This window comes from Schistocerca americana, chromosome 2, assembly GCF_021461395.2.
Source record: "Schistocerca americana isolate TAMUIC-IGC-003095 chromosome 2, iqSchAmer2.1, whole genome shotgun sequence".
NCBI lineage: Eukaryota > Metazoa > Arthropoda > Insecta > Orthoptera > Acrididae > Schistocerca > Schistocerca americana.
Genome location: NC_060120.1, coordinates 570,074,045 through 570,099,446, shown reverse-complemented (window position 1 = coordinate 570,099,446; position 25,402 = coordinate 570,074,045). Strand labels below are relative to the sequence as shown.

General features: G+C 40.4%; 1 protein-coding gene across 1 annotated transcript in view; it reads right to left on the bottom strand.

The window, feature by feature from the left end:
- The window catches only part of LOC124593801 (protein lin-54 homolog), a 276,607-nt gene that overhangs the window by 80,996 nt on the left and 170,209 nt on the right, over positions 1–25,402 (bottom strand). The window contains exon 7 of the mRNA XM_047132149.1: positions 13,697–13,891. Within this exon, the coding sequence (XP_046988105.1) occupies positions 13,697–13,891 (195 nt within the window). The remainder of the gene's footprint in view (positions 1–13,696; positions 13,892–25,402) is intronic.

Here is a 25,402-nt window from a genome sequence, read left to right as displayed (position 1 = left end):
AATCGCTTGCTCTCCACCACTTGGAGGAACATTCCAAACATCAGTTACATAAAGTATCCAACCTGCCGACATACTACCACCATCTTGGTGCATCACTATCAAAATGTACAGCGTTTGTCTTTGTCAGCCTTTCATAACACCCAGACCCCACCTAGCTGACCTTTTCCACTTGCCAGGTCCCCGAAGTTCCCTAACAACATGCCACTAAATCCATAGCCAAAAAATTCGCAGAACACTGCTGTAAACCTTTCCACCAAATCCTAAGCCCCCAGAGAAGTTTCAGTCCTCTCCAGATGCATCATCTTTAGCCCTACAGCTATGTTTAACCATGTTGGATTTGTCAAAGACCTACTTTCCTATGCCTGCAATGGAAAAACTTTTTTTGCTGCCAACCCCTCCAAACAAAGCCAACCCAATCTCAATACTGAACCCTGCCTTTTCCAGGCCATCCAACCATGTTCCTCCCTCTCCCCCACCCCCCTTCTAACCTTTTCCCCCATCTGTTTCAGCTGGTCCTCGTCAACCAATGCGTCACCATCCTTTATGCTGACCATCTCTTCTCTGATGGCTCCATCACAGCTCTGCCCACATAAACCCACCAACCATGAACAGTACCTGCATTTAACCCTAGGATGCATATACAGGGCCTCCGAGGCCCTTGTATGTCTTCATTTTTAAAAAAATTCTGCAATTTTTTGTTTGATTTCAAACTGCTTTCCAGTACTCTTTCACTAACGCTGTGACATTCCTCCTATCAAGTCTGAACGAGACACCTTTTCAAGTTTTTTGTATAATTCAATACGTTTACCCATACACCGTGAATGCATAAGCAGGGCTTCAGAAGCCCTCACACATTTATAAATGTTCTTTAGCCTAAGCAGTTATTAATTCAACAATAACTGTAGTGGTATTTCCAGCAACAGGAGTGCCAACAGCAGCAGAAGCTATAGTAGTGATAGTATAACTAAAAAATAATACACACTACTTTCACATATTGGCAATGTCGGTGTATTATTGATCTTTTTGCTATCAAATGTTTTATTATTGCATAGTATTGTTATCCTGTGCGGCTCTTGTCAGCCTCATTGTTACCGCAGTTTGTTTGTTGCTGCAAGGCCCATATTGTTACGAGTATGACTCGTTTACTGCTGCACAAGCTGCTGTTCGAGAGACACACCTCTTGCTATGGCTTCGACACACAAAGCAACAGAGTCAGTATGTGCAAATGCAGCTAATTTTGAAAGTGTTGTGGCTCGGTGGTTTGAAGAACATGATTCTTCTGAGGAAGGAAATATTTTTGAAGATGCAAGTAGTGAAGAATCAGCCAATGAACCTCCAGATGTGAATATTGAGGCAGATGACAGTCCTTCCGATAATATTACTTCATCAGAGTCTGAAAATGAAGAACCACCACAACAAAGTATAGTAGACCACACATACATTAGTCGGAATGGAACTATTTGAAAATTAGATCCTCCTGCTACTTTTCGTACGCCTGTCCATAATATCGTAAAGAGGGGGTTGGTTGTTTTGGGGAAGGAGACAAGCCAGTGAGGTCATCGGTCTCATCGGATTAGGGAAGGGCGGGGAAGGAAGTCGGCCATGCCCTTTGAAAGGAACCATCCCGGCATTTGCCTGGAGCGATTTAGGGAAATCATGGAAAACCTAAATCAGGATGGCCAGACGCGGGATTGAACTGTCATCGTAAAGAAGGCAACTGGTCCAGCCCGTGGTTTGAAAACCTGTAAACTAAAGGATGCCTGGGACTATTTCATCTCCAAGGAAATACTAGAGGAAATCATCAACTGCACAAATATTGAACGCAGAAGAGTGGCTGCTTTATGTGGTAAAACGTGGAAAAACGTTTCGCTTTCTGAAATGGAAGGTTTTCTTGGTCTTTTACTGCTTTCTGGTGTTGAGAAGAGTTGGGAATGTCCTATTAGAGAATTATTCTTGGATGAAAACGCAAATCCTACATATAAGGCCACCATGTCAGTAAATAGATTCGAGGATATAAGGAGAATGATTAGATTTGGTGACAGGCGTACCCATGAAGTTCGATCTGCAGATGACAAACTTGCAGCTGTTCGCTATGTATGGGAACTATTTCTTGACAAGTGTAGAAATAGAACTATTCCCAATGATTCGCTCACAGTTGACGAACAGCTAGTCCCATTCCGTGGAAGATGCAGCTTCACCCAGTATATGCACTCAAAACCAGCCAAGTATGGCATAAAAATATTTTGGTTATGTGGTGCTACATCTGCATATGCTTTAGACGGAATGGTTTACACAGGAAGGAAGCCCCATGAACCTATTCGGAAAAATCTTGGATTGAATGTGGTGAAAGAGCTTGCTAAAAGCATTGAAGGATCATCAAAAAATATTACTGTTGACAACTTCTTTACTAGTGTGCAGCTGACAGAAGAGATGCTTCAGAAGCAAATTACAGTGGTGGGAACAATCAAACAAAATAAACCAGAAATTCCTAATGAGATGAAACCATCTGCTGCCTCAAGAGCGATTCATTCCTATTTGCTTGCATTTGGAGGTGACATTACAATGGTGAGTTATGTTCCCAAAAAGAAAAAGTCTGTTGTCCTCATTAGCACAATGCATCACGACAGAAACATTGATGAAACTCATGCAAAAAAGAAACCAGATATAATAAAGTTCTATAACTCTACAAAGGGTGGAGTAGATCAAATGGACCAGAAAATTTGTTATTAAACTTGCAAGAGAAACAAGAAGATGGCCATTTGCATTATGGATGAATATGATGGACGTCGCAGCAATGAGCAGTGAAATTGTATTTTCTGCCCAACATCTGACATACTATAGAGGAAGAAGTGATGAAAGGCGTTTGTTCCTAAGAGATTTAGCAGAGGAAATGGTAAGACCACTAATGGAACATCGTATTCAGATCCCTAATCTTCCAAAGAAAATCGTTGATGTCATGCAAAGACGTGGTGTTAAAAAAGATATCATATTGCCGAACCAACTACCTGTTTCAGGAAAAAGAAGAAGATGCAATTATTGTCCATATAGCAAACACAGGAAAAGTGCTATGAGATGCATTAAGTGTAAAACCAACATTTGTAAGGAACATAGTGGTGTTCTTTGTGCTTCTTGTTTGTCACATGTTGAAAACTAAGAAAAATGCAATTTTATGTGAACAATGAATAATAACTTTTTGTCAAAATATTGCCTATTTACATAATATTGTGGATAATGAGTATGTTTTAATTGAAGAAATTGGTTGTAATAAATGTTATAAAATGTAAATTGCAACTTATAAGTGAATTAATAAAATTATTTGTATATGTTGTATGTAAATGGATGTATCTAATAAAAATTCACACTTAAGAGTTTTTTTAAAACAATTAATAAAATGTTAATGAGGCCTACCAGATCCTATTACTGTATCTTAGGAATCTTTCAATATGACAATAAATTTGACATAAATAAATTTAACTCCAAAGAATGATTATATGAAAAGAGGAAGATTTTAAATTTGGGCAGGGCCTTGGAGGCCCTGCATATGCATTCATGTGTGTTTTTGGCACCATGCATCCTAGGGTTAAGCAGCTGCCATCCCTTCCACACCAAAAAATCCCTCTCATACAGCCTGACCATCTGGGGACAGCATATGTGCTGTGACAAGAACTCCCTTGCCCAGTATGCTGAGGGTCTCAAAGCCCTTTACAGAGAGGCACTGTACTGCTTCGAGAATTTCGGGGTAAATTCTAGAAATACTTGGCTCCCCAACATCTCAGAACACCCGATATTTTAATTACAAGGGTGAGAGAGTCTTTTTACTGCATTAGAGCACTGTCCCTTAGGCCTAGTCCGCAAACAAATTTCCCATGACATGTACCACATGCAACGTAATCCTACCACCACAGCCAAGAAGCAGCTACAAAGGAGTGTTCCCTTTGTCACCCAATATAACCCCAGAGTGGAACAACTAAATCACATCCTTCATCTGGGCTTTGATTATCCATCATCAGTGCCTGAAATGACTGACATCATACTCAAGTTCCTTACAACCCCTCCTAAAGTGGTATCGGTCACCCATTCAAAATGCATATCATCCCAGTCTATCCCTATGCGACCACAACACAAACCCTTGCCACAGGGATCACATTCCTGTGGAAGACCCAGGTGCAAGACCTGCCCAATTGACCCTCTCAGCACTTCCTTTTCCTGCCTTGTCACAGGCTGACCATACCGAACCAGAGGCCGAGCCACCTGTGAAAGCCGCCATGTCATATACCATCTCTGATGCACTAATTGCACAGCTTTCCATCCATGTTGGTATGACTACCAGCCAACTGTCCATCAGGGCAAATGGCCACCATCCAGAGCATGGTAACTACTCTGTGGCACAACATGCAGCTGAATGTAACATGCTTGCTTTCAATGGCTGCCTTACAACTGAGGCCATGTGGACCCTCTTATCCACCAGTAACTTCGCTGAACTGTGCTGATGGGAAGTTAACCTTGCAACACATTCTCCACTCCCGATATTATCCCGGCCTCAACCTGTGGTAACCTACTGTCCAACACCCTTCACCCAACAGAATCCACCTCCTCCCTATTCACGTCCCCTCACCCTCATTGTAGGCAGCCCTCTGCCAATGCACCCATCTGTATTTCCCCTTTCTGCCCCTTGCCTTTTTTGCTCCCCTCACCACTCCCTAGCTCACATGCTCCCAACACTACACCTAGCAATCACGCCATACATACAGCTAGTCCCTAAATGTTCTGCCAGACAGCTTCCCCCCCCCCCCCTCCCTCCCCTCTCCCAACACATACCCTGCTATCCCTACTTCTTCCCAGCCCCACCAGATATGGTGGTCATGTGTGCATGAGATGTGCTTGCTTCCATGAATATGTGTGTGCTTCATTTTCTGATGAGAGCTTTGGCTGAAAGCTAAGTGTGTAACAGTTCTTTCATTGTGCCTGTCTGCTACAGAATGAGTCATTTTTTACAGTGAGTACCAATCTATTCTTTTTCAATATTGTTGATATTCCACAACCTGGAGTTTCCACTATTTGATTAGAAGCCACTTGTGAGGAATGGTATCAAAAGTGTTCTGAAAATTCAGAAGTACGGAATCAATCTGAGATCCCCTGTTGACAGCACTCTCTACCTTGTGTGAATGGAGAGCCAGGTTTGTTCAGAAGTATGATATTTTCTTTGTCCATACTGGCTATGTGTCAATAGATTGTTTTCTTTGACGGAATTCACAATGTCCAAACACAGCGTATATTTCAAAATCCCACTGCATATCGTCAGTGATATCGGTCTGTCATTCAGTGGGTTACTCCTATTTTCTTTCTTGAATACTGTTATGAGCTGCCAAACTTTCCAGTCTTTAGGCAGGGATCTTCTGTCGAGCGAGAGGTTGTATACAACTGCTATGTAAGGGGCTATTGTACTGGCATTCTCTGAAAGGAATCTAATTGGTATACAGTCTGCTCTGGAGCACTTGCCTCTATTAAGTGAATTGAGTTGCTTCGGTACACTGAAGAAACCTATCTACTTCTACGTTAACTATGATTCAAATTCTCAAATACCTACTTAATCTTCTTTCATGAATGAATTTTGATAAGCCACATTTAGTATTTTCGTTTTAGTGGTGCTGCCATCAGTAACACTACCATCGTTATCACCCAGTGAAGTTATTATTTGTGTCTTGCCTGTGGTGTACTTTACACGTGACCAAAATCTCTTTGGGTTTTGTCAGATTTTGAGACAATTTTGGGTTTTGGGAATTATTAAAAGCATATGGCATTTAAATCCACACAACAGTTTGAGTGTCTGTAGAACTTCACAGTTCTTCGGGATATTGCATTCTTTTAAATTTGGCACATTTTTTCTGATGCTTCTGCAACAACGTTCTACCCCGTTTTGTGTATCACATGGGAACAGCTTCATCTCTCATTAATTTACTTGGTACTAAACTGAATTTTTATTTGAGTTCAAGCCACATGTGTTCTACACTTGCATACTTGTATGGAAGGAATGGAGACAGTCTCTTAGGAAGCCTCTCAAACTTTTATCTGCTTTTTTTAGATTCATTTGACATTTGTTTTTAATGGTTTGGAAGTTAATGGTATTCAGTCTTGCTACAGTGACATTTTACCACTAATTCATGTATCTATTATGACGGTCTATTTGCCTAACAAAGAACCCCGAGAGCGAGGTCGCAAAAGGTCAATGATATTTAAGGCATTCGACGCTCTACACATTGTCCGCTGTGCAACCACAATACTGGCTGCTAATGGCAACAGGGGCTGACACTGGAGGTATCCACTGATGGGTACAGCTTGAGGCTATGGAGCATAGCTGAACTGCTCAGTCGATGCGAAACTAACAACAGTGATACAGTGCTAGTGGTGTCCATACAAAACAGAGCAATGGCAACAATAAACAAAGAAAACATTGGATTATATCTACAAGAACCGTTACTGAAGTTGAAATTTCGCCAGAAAGGAAAATTTCGCAGAGTGAGAAAGTAGTGGCAGATGAGTCAGTGGAATGTGTGGTGTTGTATATATATTTCACTGTGTGGACAATGCACACGGGGAGTACAATGATGACAATCCTGGCTTAACAAGAGAAAGTGATACTGATACAGGTGTCAAGCCATGTAGTTCATCATCCTTGTCAGACAACAAGCCATAAACCCAATCTCCAGTGAAATGTAGCAAAGGACAATCGTTGTCCAAGGAGTGGATACTGAACATAATTATGTGCTTGGAAGATCATCCACAGCGTAGTAAAAGAACAATTACGAACAGATTTCGAATACATCCGCAGCAATAAGAAAAACTATGGATAGTCAAGGGAGGACAAGATGCACTTGTTACAAAAACTGGAGTTTGCGTGCTTCAAGGATGCTTGATACAATTTACAGGATCTGAATGATAGTGACCTACTATGTTATGCACATCAAATTGTGCATCATATAGATTACAGTGAGTTCCAGGGAAGCAGTGCATTCTTGCATAACTTCAAAGAGTGCTATAGTATTGGAAGATATAACATAACTAAATTTCAAACAAAGTGTCAGCTTGACGATGCACAGCATACTGCAGAACTGAACCGAAAATGTGTAGATGAGATAAACTAACTTATCCCATCATTCAGTAAGTAATTTGTTTTTGACTCTGACCAATTGAGATTTGAAGAGAAAATGCATTTGGAAGGAACCCTGAAAATTGGAAGCGCCAAGAGAGTTTGAGACCTTAACTTTTCCTGGCGAATTGAATGTTCAAATAACTTACGGGTTTGCTGCCGGGTGATGTCGGTTACCACCACCAATATTTCGACAGGAACACACCCTGACATTCTCAAGGCACAACTGCACGGAGGAAGCAATGTGCAAGGGAATTTAATACCTCGGTTCACAGAGGAGAAACAAGGACCAGTCATCCTGTGGAATACAACAACACAGAGATTCTGGCTTGCACGTCCAGCTATTGGGATAGTGTTATTAAGGAAGCTGTTAAAATCGAACTATCAAGCAACCTTATAAACAGAGATGGTGGATTTTGTTTAAACGCTGCTTGGAATCCAGCTCTGTCTCTCATCAAAAAACAGAGGGACAGAATTAGTGCTACCTCACCTGTTGATAAATAGTCACTGTCGATATTTCTGATGTTGGTTATCCTTGCTGTGTGTTGACTCTGCGGTTACTTGTTATGTGTGGGGTATCTTCCTTTTTTCTCCTCTGTGAACCGAGGTATTATATTCCCATGCACATTGCTTCCTCCGTGCAGTGGTGCCTTGAGAATGGCAGGGTGTGCTCCTGTCAAAATATTGGCAATGGTCGATGACGTCACCCGGCAGCAAACCCGTAAGTTATTTGACCAAGAGAGTTGCATGACAGTCAACTAACGTCATTGCCTTAACGCACCTGTACACAATTATACTGACTGTTAATCTGGATGGTAAATTAACTCCAAAGTTATTTATTGTGCTGTGTGAAGTTGGAGGTGCTCCGTTCCCCTATGATTCTTTCTCACATGCATGACTTTGCAACAGCAGTGGAGAATATTTATGTCACAGCAAGCAAGCATGGGAAAACGTGGGTAAGAGAACAAGAACTACAGTATGAGCACTGCATTTGGACAATAGCTGGTCCAAATAACATGCTAACATGCTTTTACTTGATTCCTGGTCTGCATATAAGAATCATACTCCTTTAGAATAAACTATCACTCCAGAAAAATGTATGACATTGCAATTCATGCCACCTGGAACCATTTGACAAATTCAGCCTCTGGATGTTTGTTTTTTCCATGCCCATAAAACATACATAGAAGTGACAAAAGTCTTAGGATAGCATTATGCACATATACAACTGGCAGTGGTATTGCATACAGAAGATACAAAAGGGCAGTGCACTGGCAGAGCTGTCATTTGTACTCAGGTGATTCATGTAAAAGGTTTCCGAAGTTATTATGGCCACACGATGGGAATTAACAGACTTTGAACATGGGATGGTAGTTGGTGCTGGACATATGGATGAAATTCTGAAAACCACAGTGTCAAGATGAAATTCTGAAAACCACAGTGTCAAGATGGTGCAAGAATACAAAATTTCAGGCATTACCTCTCACCTCGGACAATGCAGTGGTCAACAGCCTTCACTTAATGACTGAGAGCAGTAGTGTTTGTGTAGATTTGTCTGTGCTAACAGACAAGCTACACTTTGTGAAGTAACTGCAAAAATCAATATGGGATGTATAACAAATGTACAATTACGACAGTGCGGCGAAATTTGGTGTTAAACGGCTACGGTAGCAGACTACCAATGCGAGTGCCTTTGCTATCACCACATCACCTGCAGCGCCTCTCCTGGGCTCAGGACTGTATTGGTTGGACCCTAGATGACTGGAAAACAGTTACCTGGTCAGATGAGTCCCGATTTCAGGTGGTAAGAGCTTATGGTAGGGTTTGAGTGTGGTGCAGGTTCCATAAAGCCATGGACCCGAGTTTTCAACAAGGCACTGTGCAAGCTGGTGGCTGCTCCGTAATTGTGGGGAGTGTGTTTACTTGGAGTCTACTAGGTCCTCTGGTCCAACTGAATGAATCACTGTGCTCAAATGGTTATATTCAGCTACTTGGAGATCATTTGCAACCATTCATGGACTTCATGTTCTCAAATAACAATGTGCCATGTCACCAGGCCACAACTGTTTGCGACTGGTTTCAAGAACATGCTGGAAATGTGAGTGAATGATTTGGCCACCCTCACTGGCCAACATTAATTCCACTGAAAATTTATGGGACATAGTCTAGCTGTCAGCTTGCACACAAAATCATGCACCAGCAATGCTTTTGCAATTATAGATGGCTGTAGAGGCAGCATGGCTCAATATTTCTGCAGGGGACTTCCAATGACTTGCAGACTCCATGCCACGACAAGTTGCTGCACTATGCTGGGCATAATGAGATCCAACACAATATTAGGGGGTATCCCATGACTTTTGCCACCTCAGTATATTATTGCACTATCTACAGTTACTCCTTTAAGGATAGCCAGTTTCACGATAAGCTCTACAATAGACTGCTTCGCATTCAGTTTCGTGCCATCACATTCCATCAGTTCTCATTACCCAGTTACACCAACATGATTCTACATGCAATCCCGTAAGACTGGACACCTAGCTGAATGTCCTGCACAGTGAATGACTCCCAAGGAGTTCGCCTTTGATCTTGATGGTGTAAACTTTTATGACCACTGTGGCATACAATTTTTCATTCAGTGTTCATGATGCACATTAATGGTTTGTTCTGAACATTTCTTGAATGCCGAAGATGTCAGTTTGGTGAAGTGTACCACATACATCCCATAGAAGGTTGATTTCTGCACCTCACCTCATGGACACTCATTTCTGTCACCTTCCTGATACATATGGTGAGTTATTAGCAGCTAACATTTTGCCTGTCACAACTGTTAACACAACACTATCAAATAAGCCTTAATAAAGATTGAACTTGTGATTCACATTCAAGGGGTTCCTTCTAAGATTGTTTCTTGTCAAGAGGTCGAGTATGTTATCACAACCATTTACACTTCTTGTGGGCCCCTGAGCTAACTGCTCCATATGACCTTTGGACAAAGCATTTTGTACAATTTCAGCTGAAGTCTTACACATATCATAGTCAAACATGTATTTTCACAAACATATTGAGGGTAAATTTAAGTAACCACCAGATGCCAGGTAAGAGCTTCTTTCTGGTGAGCAATGAGGTGCCAACAGCATGGTTGCACCATTAATGTATGCTTAGAACAAGAGCCAAAAGGAACTGGTTACACCCAATGAAACACAAAATAAACCATGATTTCAATCTACATCCTACACTAACAGTGACACTAAAAGCAGGGGCAAACTTATTGCTGCAATTTCAGTGGAATTTCTATTCATTTAGATGTTTATAGCCACTTTCTCAAAAGAGGACACAATCATTTTGAAAATGTTCAGAGAAAGAAAGCATATGCAATCCAACACTCAAAGTTTTTTTCGCCCCCCCCCCCCTTCCTAGTTCAAAATGTTAAATCATTCTAATGCTCGGATTACAAGCAAGCATTTTGCTGAGTATTATATCAGACTTGTGTCTACATTAGCAAGCCATAACTTAATGATTTTTATAATTTAAACTAATTTTATTACATTATGCATGGGTACAATTAAAAAAAAATAAATTTTTTTTTGCTCAGTACATTTCAGAATGATAGAAATACAATAGGTTGGGTGACTGTGGAGGGTAAGTGAGGGAGACTGAAAGACTGAGTAGCGTGATTGGTAAAAAAAAAAACAAAGAAAATAGGACAAACATAGCAAGTGATGTGAGGGGCCAGGCTAGCGGGCCAAAGGCAAATTGTGGCAGAGGGCGAGTTGCATGGGAGGTGGGTGAGAGGTGAAGGGTGAGAGGCATGGGGGAGGAGGAGGAGAAGAGAGGAGGGGGGGGGGGGAGGAGGAGGAGGAGGGGGGGGGGGGAGAAGAACAAGATGCACAGGGTAAGACAGGTAGGAGACTTTGGTGAGTGGCCACAAGAGTGAAAAGTGCAGGCAAGTGAAGTGATGATAGGGCTGCAGTAAGAGGGGAGTCACACAGTTGTTCATATAGAGCAAGGTATTGAAAATCCTCTTTTACACTCACAAATGTCTAGACAACTTGTTTTAGGTGTTTGTTAATCAGCTGACCAATAAAAACATCTGATTGGTAATCACATGTTGGCTTATCTTGTCCATTTAAGTTCATAATTTGTTTTCGTTTTAATCTAGCTGAACGTAATATATTTGATTTCCATTACAAACATTCAACCTCCTTCCTATACTCAGCAGTTTACTCTTTTAATGATTATGTACATATTCTAGCTTACATGTTTTGTTCTGTTGCTGTCAACAATAAAGTTATATTTTATTACAGATCTTTTTTCTCAAGAGGAACCGGATGCCCAGGCTCTTCTTGTAAGGCTGAGTATAAATAATCTATGCTGTTTAATATGTGCTATGTCAAAGAGGAAATTCAAGGGTCAATGGAGTTCCCACAAGAAGTGAAGACAACTTAAGCCACCTCAGAAAGAGCTTCACTTAATCGAAGCAAATTTGATACAACCATGATAAGCAGATTCCCCAAATGATGTCTGCTGCCAAAAATTGTGGCTCAAAATACATTTATTTCATCAATAATCCTAACTTGAAGACTAAAACTTTTCTTAGGAAGGTTTATAAAATCTTTCTAATTCATCTCACTAATCCAATATCTCTTGATTTTTATACCACACACAGATTACTGTGATACAGGTATGACAGTGATCACCAGACCATGCTTTGCAAACCTGGGTTTACTAAACATATTCATATACAGTGGAGATCAGTCTTTCACAAAAATATTCCAAGATCCAGTTTATTATATTTAGGAGGGAAGATAAGTACAGGGAAAGTGTTAGCCATTCTCTAAATATCCTAAATATGCTAAACAGCTGATTTCCAAAACAATATGTAAACCAGCATTTAACATACATCATAAAACTCACTAAAGGTGGCATGGCCAGAACTAAAGAGCTCTAGCACTGTCTGGTGGCAGGTGCAGGGACTAGAACACTAGATGGCAGTCTGATGAGACTACCAGGTGCAGTGTCGGGAGGTGGGATGCGGGGTGGAACTGGGAGTGGCAATGGAGAGGAGCAGGAATGGGGAAAGTACGGGTGGACGCATTCGCGGAGGGCATCACACAATGAGGGTGAGGGACTGTGGAAAGGAAGGAGGTGATAGGACAGAGGGGACAAAAATAGTTGGATGGTGGATGTGAGCTAATAGGTCACCATAGATCGGGGCTGGGAAAAACCGCTATCATATCCCTGTGGAAGTCCCCAGGTGCAAAAAATTCCCACTCCACCCACTCAGGACTTCCTATTCCAGTCCAGGCTTGTCTTACTCCATCAAGCCCAGGCCACCTGTGAAAGCAACCTTGTCATACCTGCTCTGCTTCAACTGTTGCACAGCTTTTTATAGTAGTGTGACTACCTACTAGCTATCCACCAGGATGAATGCCCACCACTAAACTGTGGCAAAGCGCACAGTACACCACCCTGTGGCACAACATACATTTGAACATAACGTGCTTGATTTCAATGGATGCTTCACTACCCAGGTCATCTGGATCCTCCCCTCCACCACTAACTTTTCCAAATTGTGCAGATAGGAATTATCCTTACAACACATTCTCCGCTCTTGATATTATCTTGGCCTCAATCTACTGTCCCCACATCCAGCATCTAACAGTTTCGCCCCCTCTGTCCTATCACCACCTCCCTTTCCACAGCCCCTCAGCCTCACTGTGTGCTGTCCTCCAACAATGCACCCTCATCCTTTCCTCTTGCCTGCTCCTCTACATTTTATTTTTGCTTCCTGTTCGCCCCCCCCCCCCCCCCCCCCTCCCAACACACACAACCCACTTCCTGCTGCTGCAACTGGCATTCTCATCAAGCCATCGTCTATTTCCTGGCCACTCCACCACACACAACTCTTCTCTCCCTCCACACACCACTATACAGCACTCTCCTCTCCCACCCACACACCACTATACAGCACTCTCCTCTCCCACCCACACACCACCAGACAGCAATCTTCTCTCTCCACATCATATCCTGCTGTCCCTCCCAACCCCACCTCACTTCAGATTGCTATTTATGTGACAGTCTCAATGTGGTCGGAGCTGCTGGTGGTACCTGTCATGTGTATGTGATGTGCTTGTTTGTGTGAATGTGTGTGTGTGTGTGTGTGTGTGTGTGTGTGTGTGTGTGTGTGTGTGTGTGTGTTTCCCTTGCTGAAGAAGGTGCTGACCAAAATCTTTAATGTGTAACAGTCTTTTCATTGTGCCTGTCTGCAACTCAATAGGCCATCTTTATGGTGACTAGCAGTATATCGTTTTCCTAATTTTGTTGTTATTTCAACTTAGAGTTTACATTGCTTGTGACTAAGTTCTGTTCACCTAGAGCTATGTCCATTAGTAACATACTCCAAATGAAAATTCATCCTTACTGCACAAATACTACGTAAGGATGTGGCTCTCAGATATTCAGTGATTAAGGAAAGAGGATTACGGATGTTCATGTCACATTTATTCAAAAATAAGAAAGTAAGAAGACAGAGAAACATCAGCAACTTACATTTTTAACTTGCTCCACATAGTGTGCTGGCAGCATCACGTAGCTGTTACCACCAGATGGAAGAATAGCTGCTCCTGTAACTGTTGAAGCTTGAAGCGTTGCTACATTCTGAGCTCCTCGAAGCTGTGACACTGGAGTAGCTGCAGGAATGAGGATCCTCTGTGCAGGTTGACCAGAGGCAGGTTTTGGAACAACCTTTTCCATGTGAAAAATAAAAACATTATGCCTGTTTAAATAATACTTGGCAAAATTTAGAGTAGGAATATATTACAGTTTTTAAAGAGCGGGTTATAATAGACCCACACCCAGCGATTATCAATATTTGATTAGTAATAGTTTCATTTCTTTGCACCTGCCAATCATCCATCAATCGATATCAGCTTATAATTCATGTCATACGAGAGTTATCTAGGGAATATCCTCCATTACGCAATAAATAAAATACTGAAATAGTTAAGAGCATGTTTTTGACCTTCATATTATTTTCTTATATAATCACCATTTATATTTACAAATTTATCACATTTCTGAAAGAGCTGATACATTCGCTCAGAAAAAGTTTTGCTGTCACAGCCTGTGATAGCACTTTGAAGTTCCCCAATACTATCAAAATTTCAGGAGGCAACCTAGTTGCTCATGTTTGATGAGGTGGAAATCACTTTGTTCCAAGTCTTTGCTGTAGGTGGATGTCCTGTTTGTACTGACATAATAGTTATTGTCTTTTCCATGGAGTGTGCAGTTAAGTGCTGATGTGAAGTCACATGACAGTTTGGCGAACAAACTCGAGCATAATTTGAGCTACAACACTGTTCAAAAGACTGCGACCGAGTATACTTTGGGCCATGATTTTATTGATGTGCATGCCACCTACCACTTGAATACTGGACTCATTTCATGTGAGAACTATGTATGGATGTGTCACTACCTGTTTCTTAACAGGTCCTTCCTTCTGGTGTTCACTTCTAGAATTAGTTCAAAAGGAATGTTGGCGTATGTTACAGCTGTTGTCGCTAATGGGTGAGCCAGTGCGTGTTCACACTGTCAATTTCATCTGCGTAATTGTTAGGCTTCGGCGTTTTCTGTAATTCTGCTTTAAATATGTCACGTATGCTGAGCGAGCAAGAAATTGTGGAAGCTCAAGAGGCAGAATTCTTTGATTCTGGATAGGAGAGAAAAATATCTGAGTGGCAACAGTTTGAAGATGATTCATATGTGGGAAAACTGCAGTCTGCTACAATTTTTTATGGCTAATATTGTTACTACAGACACTGCTGCTGTAATTACAGTTTAGTTCTGTTTTATTTGTCTTGATCTCACCCTTGTTTTACAGATGGATCTCACAATGAATCAATATTCAACATGGGTTTCTAAGATCTGTTTGGAGAAGACGGAACAATTTAGCTGAAAAGAAACAAACTACTACCACTCTGTTTGCTCTTTGCTTGCCAGAATAATTCAAGACCTTTCCATGATTATACTTCCTGTCACCACTATTTAAAATTTGTAATCTACCAAAAAATTAAGTAATTATGAAAAATAAACACAGAATCTTGGTCTTTTTTACTATGTATTACCGTTTCAGATGTATCAAACATATATGTGCCAGCAACACTTTATATAATCGCAAAAATGGTTGGTTGCCTATGGCCACAATTCTTCTAAGTGACTGGGCTTTGGTGTACCAAAGAGAGTGTGCTACTCATGTGTGCGAGTTGGTATGACACTACATTACTGACTGCTGTTTTGTCTTTAAGAAACCCATGTTATTTCACTGGTCATCTCCTGCATCGTAATGTAATATAAAGTCCAGACAAGCAGTCTCAGTACACAGTTATAGAACACAAGCACAGAACTTGTGGTACCCTATTTGTTTAGTCAGTCATGAGAAGTACATGTGGAAAGTACGGAAAGTTGTCCAACAGTTGATATATTGTGAACTATGATAAAACAATGATACAAATTGAACGAGTTCATCTGTGTAGTCAATATAGAAAGTAGTGAGCACTTCATTATGTACTATGGTCTTTCCTCTATTGAGGAACTTTAAGTGACTTCCAATTCCACACAACAGTTGGTAGTATGAAAAGGGTTGTATTTGATAACTGAGGGTATTTCTCCCAGTATGTCCTCTGTCTGTTGTTGGCTGAACAAATTCAGTAACAAAATAAATTTGCTTAGAGATGGAAGTCCAGGTGCGAAAAGGATACTACTGAAGGAATCACTTTTATTGTTTCAGAATGATGGAAGGAATTTTCAGCACATTACCAATACATGTAATATACTCTTAGGTTTGAAGGAATAGACATTTCTTAAATTATACGCAAACATTTTAGCACTAGGAATGTCTGTGATCAAGACCTGGAGACATCATCATCATCATCATCATCATCATCATCATCATCAAACAAAACAAAACCAAAACAACAAAAAATTCAAGCATTCAGGGTACTGTCAACAGATGTTCAATGACTTTCATTTATTCTGGTCAAAAGTGATGTGTAACACCTTTTCTGCTGACAAAATTGTGTTTTATGAATTTGATCAAGACTGGAAATGTAATACCTATCATATACAATGATTTTCTCCAATAATATTCATTCAAGAGATGTTGGCAAACAGGGAATTTGCATAATACAATTACCGTTATTTATAGAGCTACAAGTGGACACATTACTAGTCACACCTGAAGATGGAAGAACCAGAGACTGATATGCTGAAGAACAGTTTCCTAAACTGATCTAAAGAATATTGGAAAAGTGATTAAAGACAAAAATAGGTGACCTTGCCAAATTGCAAAAATTCCTATGGAGATTTCTAGTCCCATGAGTTATCTTCACTAGCGATAAATAAAAGAAATAATCTGTGAACACAGTTTTGATTCTAAGAAAGAGCTATGTCACAGCATGAAGCATTTCTGGAGAAAATCTAGCAACACACTCCGACCTTAATTGTGCATAGGTCATTCCATGCCAAGTCGTTCAGTTTCGGAATAAGTTCCTGCATGACCATCACAGATTTTGCTGCAATGCTGTGTGAAAATTTTTACCCCATAGTGCAGCTATCAACAGTGCACCCATGAGTTTTCGGCAATATTGAAACGCAATATCTCTGGCAATATTTTCTTTAAAGAAATAAAACTATGCCATCTTGCACAACTTTTTATGCTCTCTAAAGTGAAATAATTGAAAGGAGGAGGAGGAGAAGAAGAAGAAGAAGAAGATTTCCTGAATGACTTGCATATGGATAATTTGAAGCGAAGTCAGCCGAAAAAAACACACACTGACAAGAAGAAAAGTAAAGTTTAGCTTTTTATATCTCTGGAAGTAATTGTGGGCTACGACTGAAACATAGTGCATAATAACTTACAAGAAAAAGGTCTTACAATATGAAAATTAATTAGCCTACTGATTTCCAATAGTTCACAAACTGAAGTCAAAGTTGACAATTTTTCTAAAAGTGGGAGAAATGGTTATTTCTGACCCACTTTTACAAAACAAGAGTCTGCTGCAAATTCTTATAAACTATTTTCTTTAGCAAGACTAAGTTCTAAACCATCTAAAAAAACCTTTATTTTATTTTGCAATGCATGCATTTAAGGTGCTAAAAACAACTATATTCAACATGTAACTGACATTCGGATTTAGGTTATGACATGTTCAATATGCCTGCCATCATTGGTGGTGATGTGGTGCAGACGAATAGTGAAATTCTGCGTGACTCGCTGATGTGTCTGAACATCCATGTTGTCGATGACCTCCTGAGTGGCTGTTTTCAGCTCAGTAATGGTTTTGGGGTTATTGCTTTACACCTTATCTTTAATATAGCCCCACAAAAAGAAGTCGCAAGTGTTCTGACCCGGAGAATATGGCAGCCAATAAAGGCCAATGCCAGTGGCCTCTGGGTACCCCAGAGCCAGAATGTGGTCCCCAAAGTGCTGCTCGAGGACATCAAAGACTCTCGTACTTCAATGGAGTTGAGCTCCATCTCGCATGAAGCGCATCTTGTCAAAAATAGGGTCATTTTGGATAATGAGGGTGAAATCATCTTCCAAAACTTTCAAGTAATGTTCGGTAGTGAATCTGCCATCAACAAAAATTGCACCAATTATTATATGAATGGACATTGCACACCACAGTCACCCATTGAGGGTGAAGAGACTTCTCAATCATGAAATGCGGATTCTCTGTCCCCCAAATGCATCAATTTTGCTTACTAACAAACCCATCCAAATGAATATGGGCTTCATTGCTAAACCAAACCATACAGCACATACTAATTCCCATCATTCCCTGTGACCAGCTTTGCAGTCTGAACGTCCTAATGCAAACCGTTCAGAAGTTATAACTATTTTACTTCATATATTTCAATACTTGTCATCTTGTAATAACTTACAAATACAAGGTCTTATAAAATAAAATTCCATTCCAATAGGTTACAAATTGAGGAGAAAAATGACAGTTTTTCTAAAATTGCCAGAATGGCTATCTTTTCCGACTTCATTTGAAAGATCACGTTCTAGCTACCTGGTTTTGCAAAGTGAGCATATGAGGTCCTAAAATGGAACAACAAGGTGGAGGCGCAACAAAAATGGGCCCATATTCCACTGCCTATCAAATTAAATCTGACATCTTTTGTAACGTACTAAAATTATTTAGTTCTCTATGTGGACAACAATATCAAAAGTACTGATGGCTAGAAAATGAGCACAAGTCAGAAAAACTGCACAGAAGAAGTTTCTTCTTCTTCTTCTTCTTCTTCTTCTTCTTCTTCTTCTCCTCTCCTCCTCCTCCTCCTATCCCCCCCCCCCCCCCCCCCTCACTCTCTCATTTTAGACATCTCTACAGCATTCAGTTTAAAAAATTCTTTTTATAAAAAAATAAAATGGAATAAGAAAGCCAATAAAAAGAATAGTTTTCTCTTTTTTTGTGGCTCTAATAATTCGAAGTAATCACATTTGGAAAGTGTGATTTTTTAGTCCTATGTTACCAAAATTTCTTCCTAAACACTCCCATTGGTGACATCATCTGACTGGTAGTATAGTTTTCCTCATTGCATTCCACAGAAAATTAATGAAACAGGTAAGAAATTCAAGTAGCCTGAAGTACACATGAGCTTAGGATCCTAAAAGAGACCTCTTCTGGCTCTGGCACATCTACAAACATATGGGAATCTGCAGTAAAGAAAGTCATCCATGGCTGTTGTTGCACAGCTATCAGGCATGGCCCCTAAGGCAATGGGGATGCTGGTTTTCTCACTTTAAAAGAAATCAGCAGTGGTTAAACGGCCATGGACCACACAAACATATTTATACAATTTTTCATGTGTGCATTTATGTTCCACATTAGTCACGAACTATGCTAACACAAAGTACACTATGCCTTAAACCAGAAATAAACTAGCACATCAATAACATCACACAAAGTTTCAAGCACTGGCTTTAAATGATGGCTCTAGGGATATACTGCAACGTATCGCTCACACAGGGATCATGCAGATAAGATTAGAATAATTACTGCACGCACAGAGGCATTCAAACAATCATTCTTTCCATGCTCCACATGTGAATTGAACAGGAAGAAACACTAATAACTGGTACAGTAGGACGTACCCTCTGTCATGCCCCTCATGCACAGTATAGATGTAGATGTAGAAATAAAAAGACTTACTAATAATTATCTACAACATGAATCCATTCCAAAAAATGTCAGGAAGACTGCTGAGAATTTCATCAAAATTGACAATGTGGAACTTCTGTAAAACCTGAAGGCTACTTATATGAAGTGTGCTGCAATTGTTACACAACAATTTTACTACCATCATTTCCACGACCTTGGTAATGCACAGTTAAATTGTGAAGTTTATAAGCAGTTTGATTCTGTAGTTACAGCAGACAAATAGACTGAAATATGTCACAATGAGTAGTGACAAGACACCCCTTTCTTGAAGTTTTTCAAGTTATTCAGACTTTATCTGACTTCCTAGTCATCAATACTTTTGATATTGCTTTCCCCATAGAGTATTAAACAACTGTACAACATAATAAAGACATCAAATTTACTTTGAGTACCAGTGGAATAAGGGCCCCATTTTCAAAGCACCCCCACCTGGTCGTTCTTTAGGGCCTTATACACTGAAGCGCCAAAGAAACTGGTAGAGGTATGTGTATTCAAATACAGACGTATGTATGGATTACTCCTGCTACATTGGCAAGTTATCACAATTTAAGTGAGTTTGAACGTGGTGCAATAGTCTGCACACGAGCGATGGGACACAGCACCTACGAAGTAGTGATCAAGAGGGGATTTTCACATACGACCATTTCACAAGTGTAGCATCAATATCAGGAATCCGGTAAGACATCAAATCTCTGACATCCCTGCAGCTGGAAAAAAATCCTGCTAGAACTGGATCAACGATGACTGAAGAGAATTGTTCAGTGTTACAGAAGTGCAACCCTTCCACAAACTGCTGCAGATTTCAATGCTGGGCCATCAACAAGTGTCAGCATATGAACCATTCAATGAAACATCATCGATATGGGCTTTCGGAGCCAAAGGCCCACTCATGTACCCTTCTGACAGCATGACACAAAGCTTTAAACCTCGGCTTGGCCCATCAACACTGACACTGCACTATTGATGACTGGAAACATGTTGCCTGGTCGGACGAGTCTCATTTCAAATTGTATCAAGCAGATGGACATGTATGGGTATGGAGACAACTTCATGAATCCATGAACCCTGGATGTCAGCAGGGGACTGTTCAAGCTGGGAGGATCTGTAATGGTGCGGGGCATGTGCGGCTGAAGTGATTTGTGACCCCTGATACGTCTAGTAACAACTCTGACAGGTGGCATGTATGTACGCATTCTGTCTGATCACCTGCATCCATTCATGTCCACTGAGCATTCTGATGAACTTGTGCAATTCCAGCAGGACAATATGACACCCAATATGTCCAGAGATGCTACAGAGTGGCTCCAGGAACACTCTTCTGAGTTTAAACACTTCCACTGACCACTGAACTCCCCAAACATGAACATTATTGAGCATATCTGGGATGCATTGCAACACGCTGTTCGAAAGAGATCTCCACCCCCTCGTACTCTTACGAATTTATGGACAGCACTGCACGATTCATGGTGTCAATTCCCTCCAGCACTACTTCAGACATTAGTCGAGTCGATACTACATCATGTTGCAGCACTTCTGCATGCCCACAGGTACCCTGCACAATATGAGGCAGGTGTATCAGTTTCTTTGGCTCTTCAGTGTGTACACACATTGAAAAAACCATAGTTTTTAGGTGGTTTAGAACATGTTCTTTCTAATGAAAATGGTTTATAGAGAGTTTGTAGAAGACTCTTTCTACAACTTTTGAGAAATCTTTTTCTATTATTTATTTTGACAAAGTTCTAAAAGCTGTAAAGACGATCAAGTTTTATTTCTTTCAAAAAAAATATTACCGGAGATGACATGTTGCGAAATTGCCAAAAAGCACACTGTTGATACTGTAGCTGCACTGTGGAGTCAAACAAATGACTATCTCTGAAAGGATTCAGTTACTAATGATCAACATACTTTACCAGTGTGCATTAGGAACATGTGAGATTGTTCATATAAAATTTCATTAAAATCCGTGATAGTCATGTGGAAACCTTTACTCCACTTGTTGCTGTATGACTCACATTACTATTACAACTAAGAGAAACACAAAACATCACAACTCAAAATTTTAAATTGTGTCATTTTGAATGTCAATGGTTCACAAAGAATTGCCTCCCACAAAACTGAACAAAAGCCTGCCATTTTCTTCCAGTTTGTTTGCTTGTATGTGGAATTGTATGCTGTCACTTTCAAGAACTCTGGGAAAATTACTACCCTCTAATTTACTGCTACTGTACCTGCACTGAATAATTGCAATGTGAAACATTTGCCAGTATTAGTTTCAATTTTACATTAAACTATAAGGTGATAAATGATAATACCGCGCAGTTACTGAAGTGCAGCTACTCCAGTGTGGGTTGCAAGTATCGTATGGCAGTGAAACATGGTAGGTATTCTACTGCATTAAAACAAAACCAATTTACGCTGAAAAGAAATTTGTTCAAATTTTGGCCAACAGTTACAGATCTGGCGCTGTGCGGCATCTTTTCAACGTCTCCAATGCTCATACTGAACAAATTGTGTAAGCGGCAGTTAATAATAAAATCAACATTATGCATTTCTCACTTGTCTGACCTGTTCCTGATACATCACCAACGGAAACGTTGCTATTAAGTCTTTCTTTAAAGCTCTGGATAAAGAAAGTAGCAAAAACCTTTCAGGGCTGGAATGCTGACAATTGACCGCTGCCATTGGTCAGTTGAATGTCACATGGAATAAAGCAGCTATTTTGGACCCAAGTAGTGCACGCATGCAAATGGGAGAATTGATGTAATTAGTGGTTATTGTAGTATGTAGGGGTGTGGGAAACATACAGACTTATTTTATACTAAATGAAGAACCTAACAAAACTTGTCAGTTTTTTTGCAATGAAGAATGCTACGGTGTTTGCATTAAATTGCAGTGTTATGCATTTAACTGCGATTCGATAGCAGAGCTCGGTAGTAGGTTTTTGCAAATTCCACAAGGCGAATGGAATGAGGGTTTAGGCAAAATCTTGATGCATCAAATATGAAGGAAAGATAATTTCCATACGAGTCTACCAGAATAAATGAAACGAAAAAATGTTTCTCTTTGTGGATTATACAACAATAACCTCATATACAACATTATTTGGGTGACGGGCCATATTATTTTTTGTAGTGAAACTGACAGAATGCTGAATTTGTAACATTAAGCTTGTAAGATAAGATCGGTCCTCAATCTCATCACCATTTCTTCTTTTCTCCCTACAAGTAATGTTTACATATGAACTAATCTTCCATTGGCATATTTCAAAAAATTTTAATTCAGTACCATTTTCAAGATAAAAACAGGAGATGTCATGATTTTTGCACTGACACTTGTATTTTAGGTGTCCATCTCTTCACTGCAAGTTTGTATCTTCCTTCCAAAATTCTGGAATAAGTACTGTTCAAACCATATATTTCATAAAAATTAAACATTTCATAAAATCAAGGATAGAACATTCAGTAACCATATTATATTACATCTGACATTGATCACAAAACATTGACCTTATTAACAGATAAAAGATAGCTATTACGGTAAGTGATTGTGGAGCAGAAAATCAATCATAATTGCTCAACAGTGGAAAGGCCTCATTTCACGCTGTTAACGCATGTACGAGCAAATGGAATAAGTTCACTGATATGTGAGTGGCTAGAAGACTTCTTTAATAATAGAACCCAGTATGTTGTCCTCAACAAGTGTTCATTAGAGACAAGGGTATCATCAGGAGTGCCCTAGGGAATGTGATAGGACTGCTGGTGTTATCTATACACATAAATGATTTAGCAGATAGGGTGAGCAGCAATCGGTGGTTGTTTGCTCAATCTGTGGTTGTTTGCTGACAATGCTGTGGTGTATGGTAAGACGAATGGCAGCTAGTCCTAAATGTAGAAAAATTTTAGTTAATGCAGATGAGTAGGAAGAGCAAACCTGTAATGTTTGGATACAGTAATACTAGTGTCCTGCTCGCACTGTCTAGTCATTTAAATATCTGGGCATAACGTTGCAAAGCGATATGAGGTGGAACGAGTAAATGAAAGGACTGGAAAGCTGCCAAAACACAATGTGAGTAAGGATCATGAAGATAATATACGAGAAATTAGGGTTCATATGGAGATGTACAGACAGTCATTTTTTTCTCGCTCTATTTGTGAGTGGAAAAGCAGGTGAAATGACAAATACACTATTTGATCAAAAGTATCCGGACACCAGGCTGAAAATGATTTACAAGTTCTTGGCACCCTCCATTGGTAATGCTGGAATTCAATACGGTGTTGGCCCACCCTTAGCCTTGATGACACTTTCCACTCTCGCAGGCATATGTTCATTCAGGTGCTGGAGGGTTTCTTGGGGAATGGCAGCCCATTCTTCACGGAGTGCTGCACTGAGGAGAGGTATCGATGTCGGTCGGTGACGCCTGGCATGAAGTCAGCGTACCAAACACTCCAAAAGTGTTATATATGATTCTGTGCAGGTCAGTCCATTACAGGGATGTTATTGTCATATAACCACTCTGCCACAGGCCATGCATTATGAAAAGGTCCTTCATAGTGCCAAAAGACGCAATTGCCATCCCCGAATTGCTCTTCAACAGTGGGAAGCAAGAAGGTGCTTAAAACATCATTGTAGGCATGTGCTGTGATAGTGCCACGCAAAACAACAAGGCGTGCAAGGCCCCCTCCATGAAAAATATGACCACACCATAACACCACCGTCTCCGAATTTTATTGTTGGCACTACACATGCTGACAGATGACATTCATCGGGCATTCGCCATAGCCACACCCTGCCATCACACTGCCACATTGTGTACTGTGATTCATCACTCCACACAATGTTTTTCCACTGTTAAATCGTCCAATGTTTAAGCTCCTTACACGAAGTGAGGCGTCGTTCGGAATTTACCGGCATGATGTGTGGTTTATGAGCAGCTGCTCGACCATGAAATCCAAATTTGCTCACCTCCCACCTAACTGTCATAGTACTTGCAGTGGATCCTGATGCAGTTTGGAATTCCTGTGTGATGGTCTGGATAGATGTCTGCCGGTTACACATTACGACCCCCTTCAACTGTCGATGGTCTCCGTCAGTCAACAGACGAGGTCGGCCTGTACGCTTTTGCGCTGTACGTGTCCCTTCACATTTCCACTTCACTATCACATCAGAAACAGCGGACCCAGGGATGTTTAGGAGTGTGGAAATCTCATGTACAGATGTATGACAAGTGACACCCAATCACCTGACCAAGTTCGAAGTCCGTGAGTTCCGCGGAGCACCCCATTCTGCTCTCTCACAATGTATAAAGACTACTGAGGTTGCTGACAACGAGTACCTGGCAGTAGGTGGCAGCACAATGCACCTAATATGAAAAACATATGTTTTTGGGGGGTGTCCGGATACTTTTCGTCACATAGTGTAGTTGTAGAGGGTACCCTCCGCCACACACCGTATGGTGGCTTGCGGAGTATCTATGTAGATGTAGATGGCATTTGGGAACACAAAATACCTGTGGTACACTGTAGAGAGATTTTATTGAAGAACTTGCTCCCCTTCTAGCAATAGTTTATTGTAGATCACTAGAACAATGAAGAGTGTCTATTAACTGGGAAACACTCATGTCATTTCCATTATCAATAAGGGTTGTCAACAACAAACACAACATTGATCAACAACAACACACAAATGTAGGTTCTGATGTCCATCTGTTGTACAATTATGAAACAGTTTTACATTCACACATTATGACCCTATTGGAGACCCAAGATCTCATCTATAAAACCCTACATGGATTCCATACAGATCTTCCAAAAAAACTTTGCTGCTTTCTTCATGCCTCAGAATCAGAGAGCCACAGGCAAAGGTACCGACCTGATTTGTTAACACATTCAGGACTTCCATGCAGATAGAACTCAAGATGGCGTACTAAAAGGAACAATATAAACAAATGTAAAATTAATTTCAAGAAGATTTCTCAGTTCCGGTACCACAGTCACTATTTTGCCGAGGAGCAATTCCATTTTCCACCCTAGTC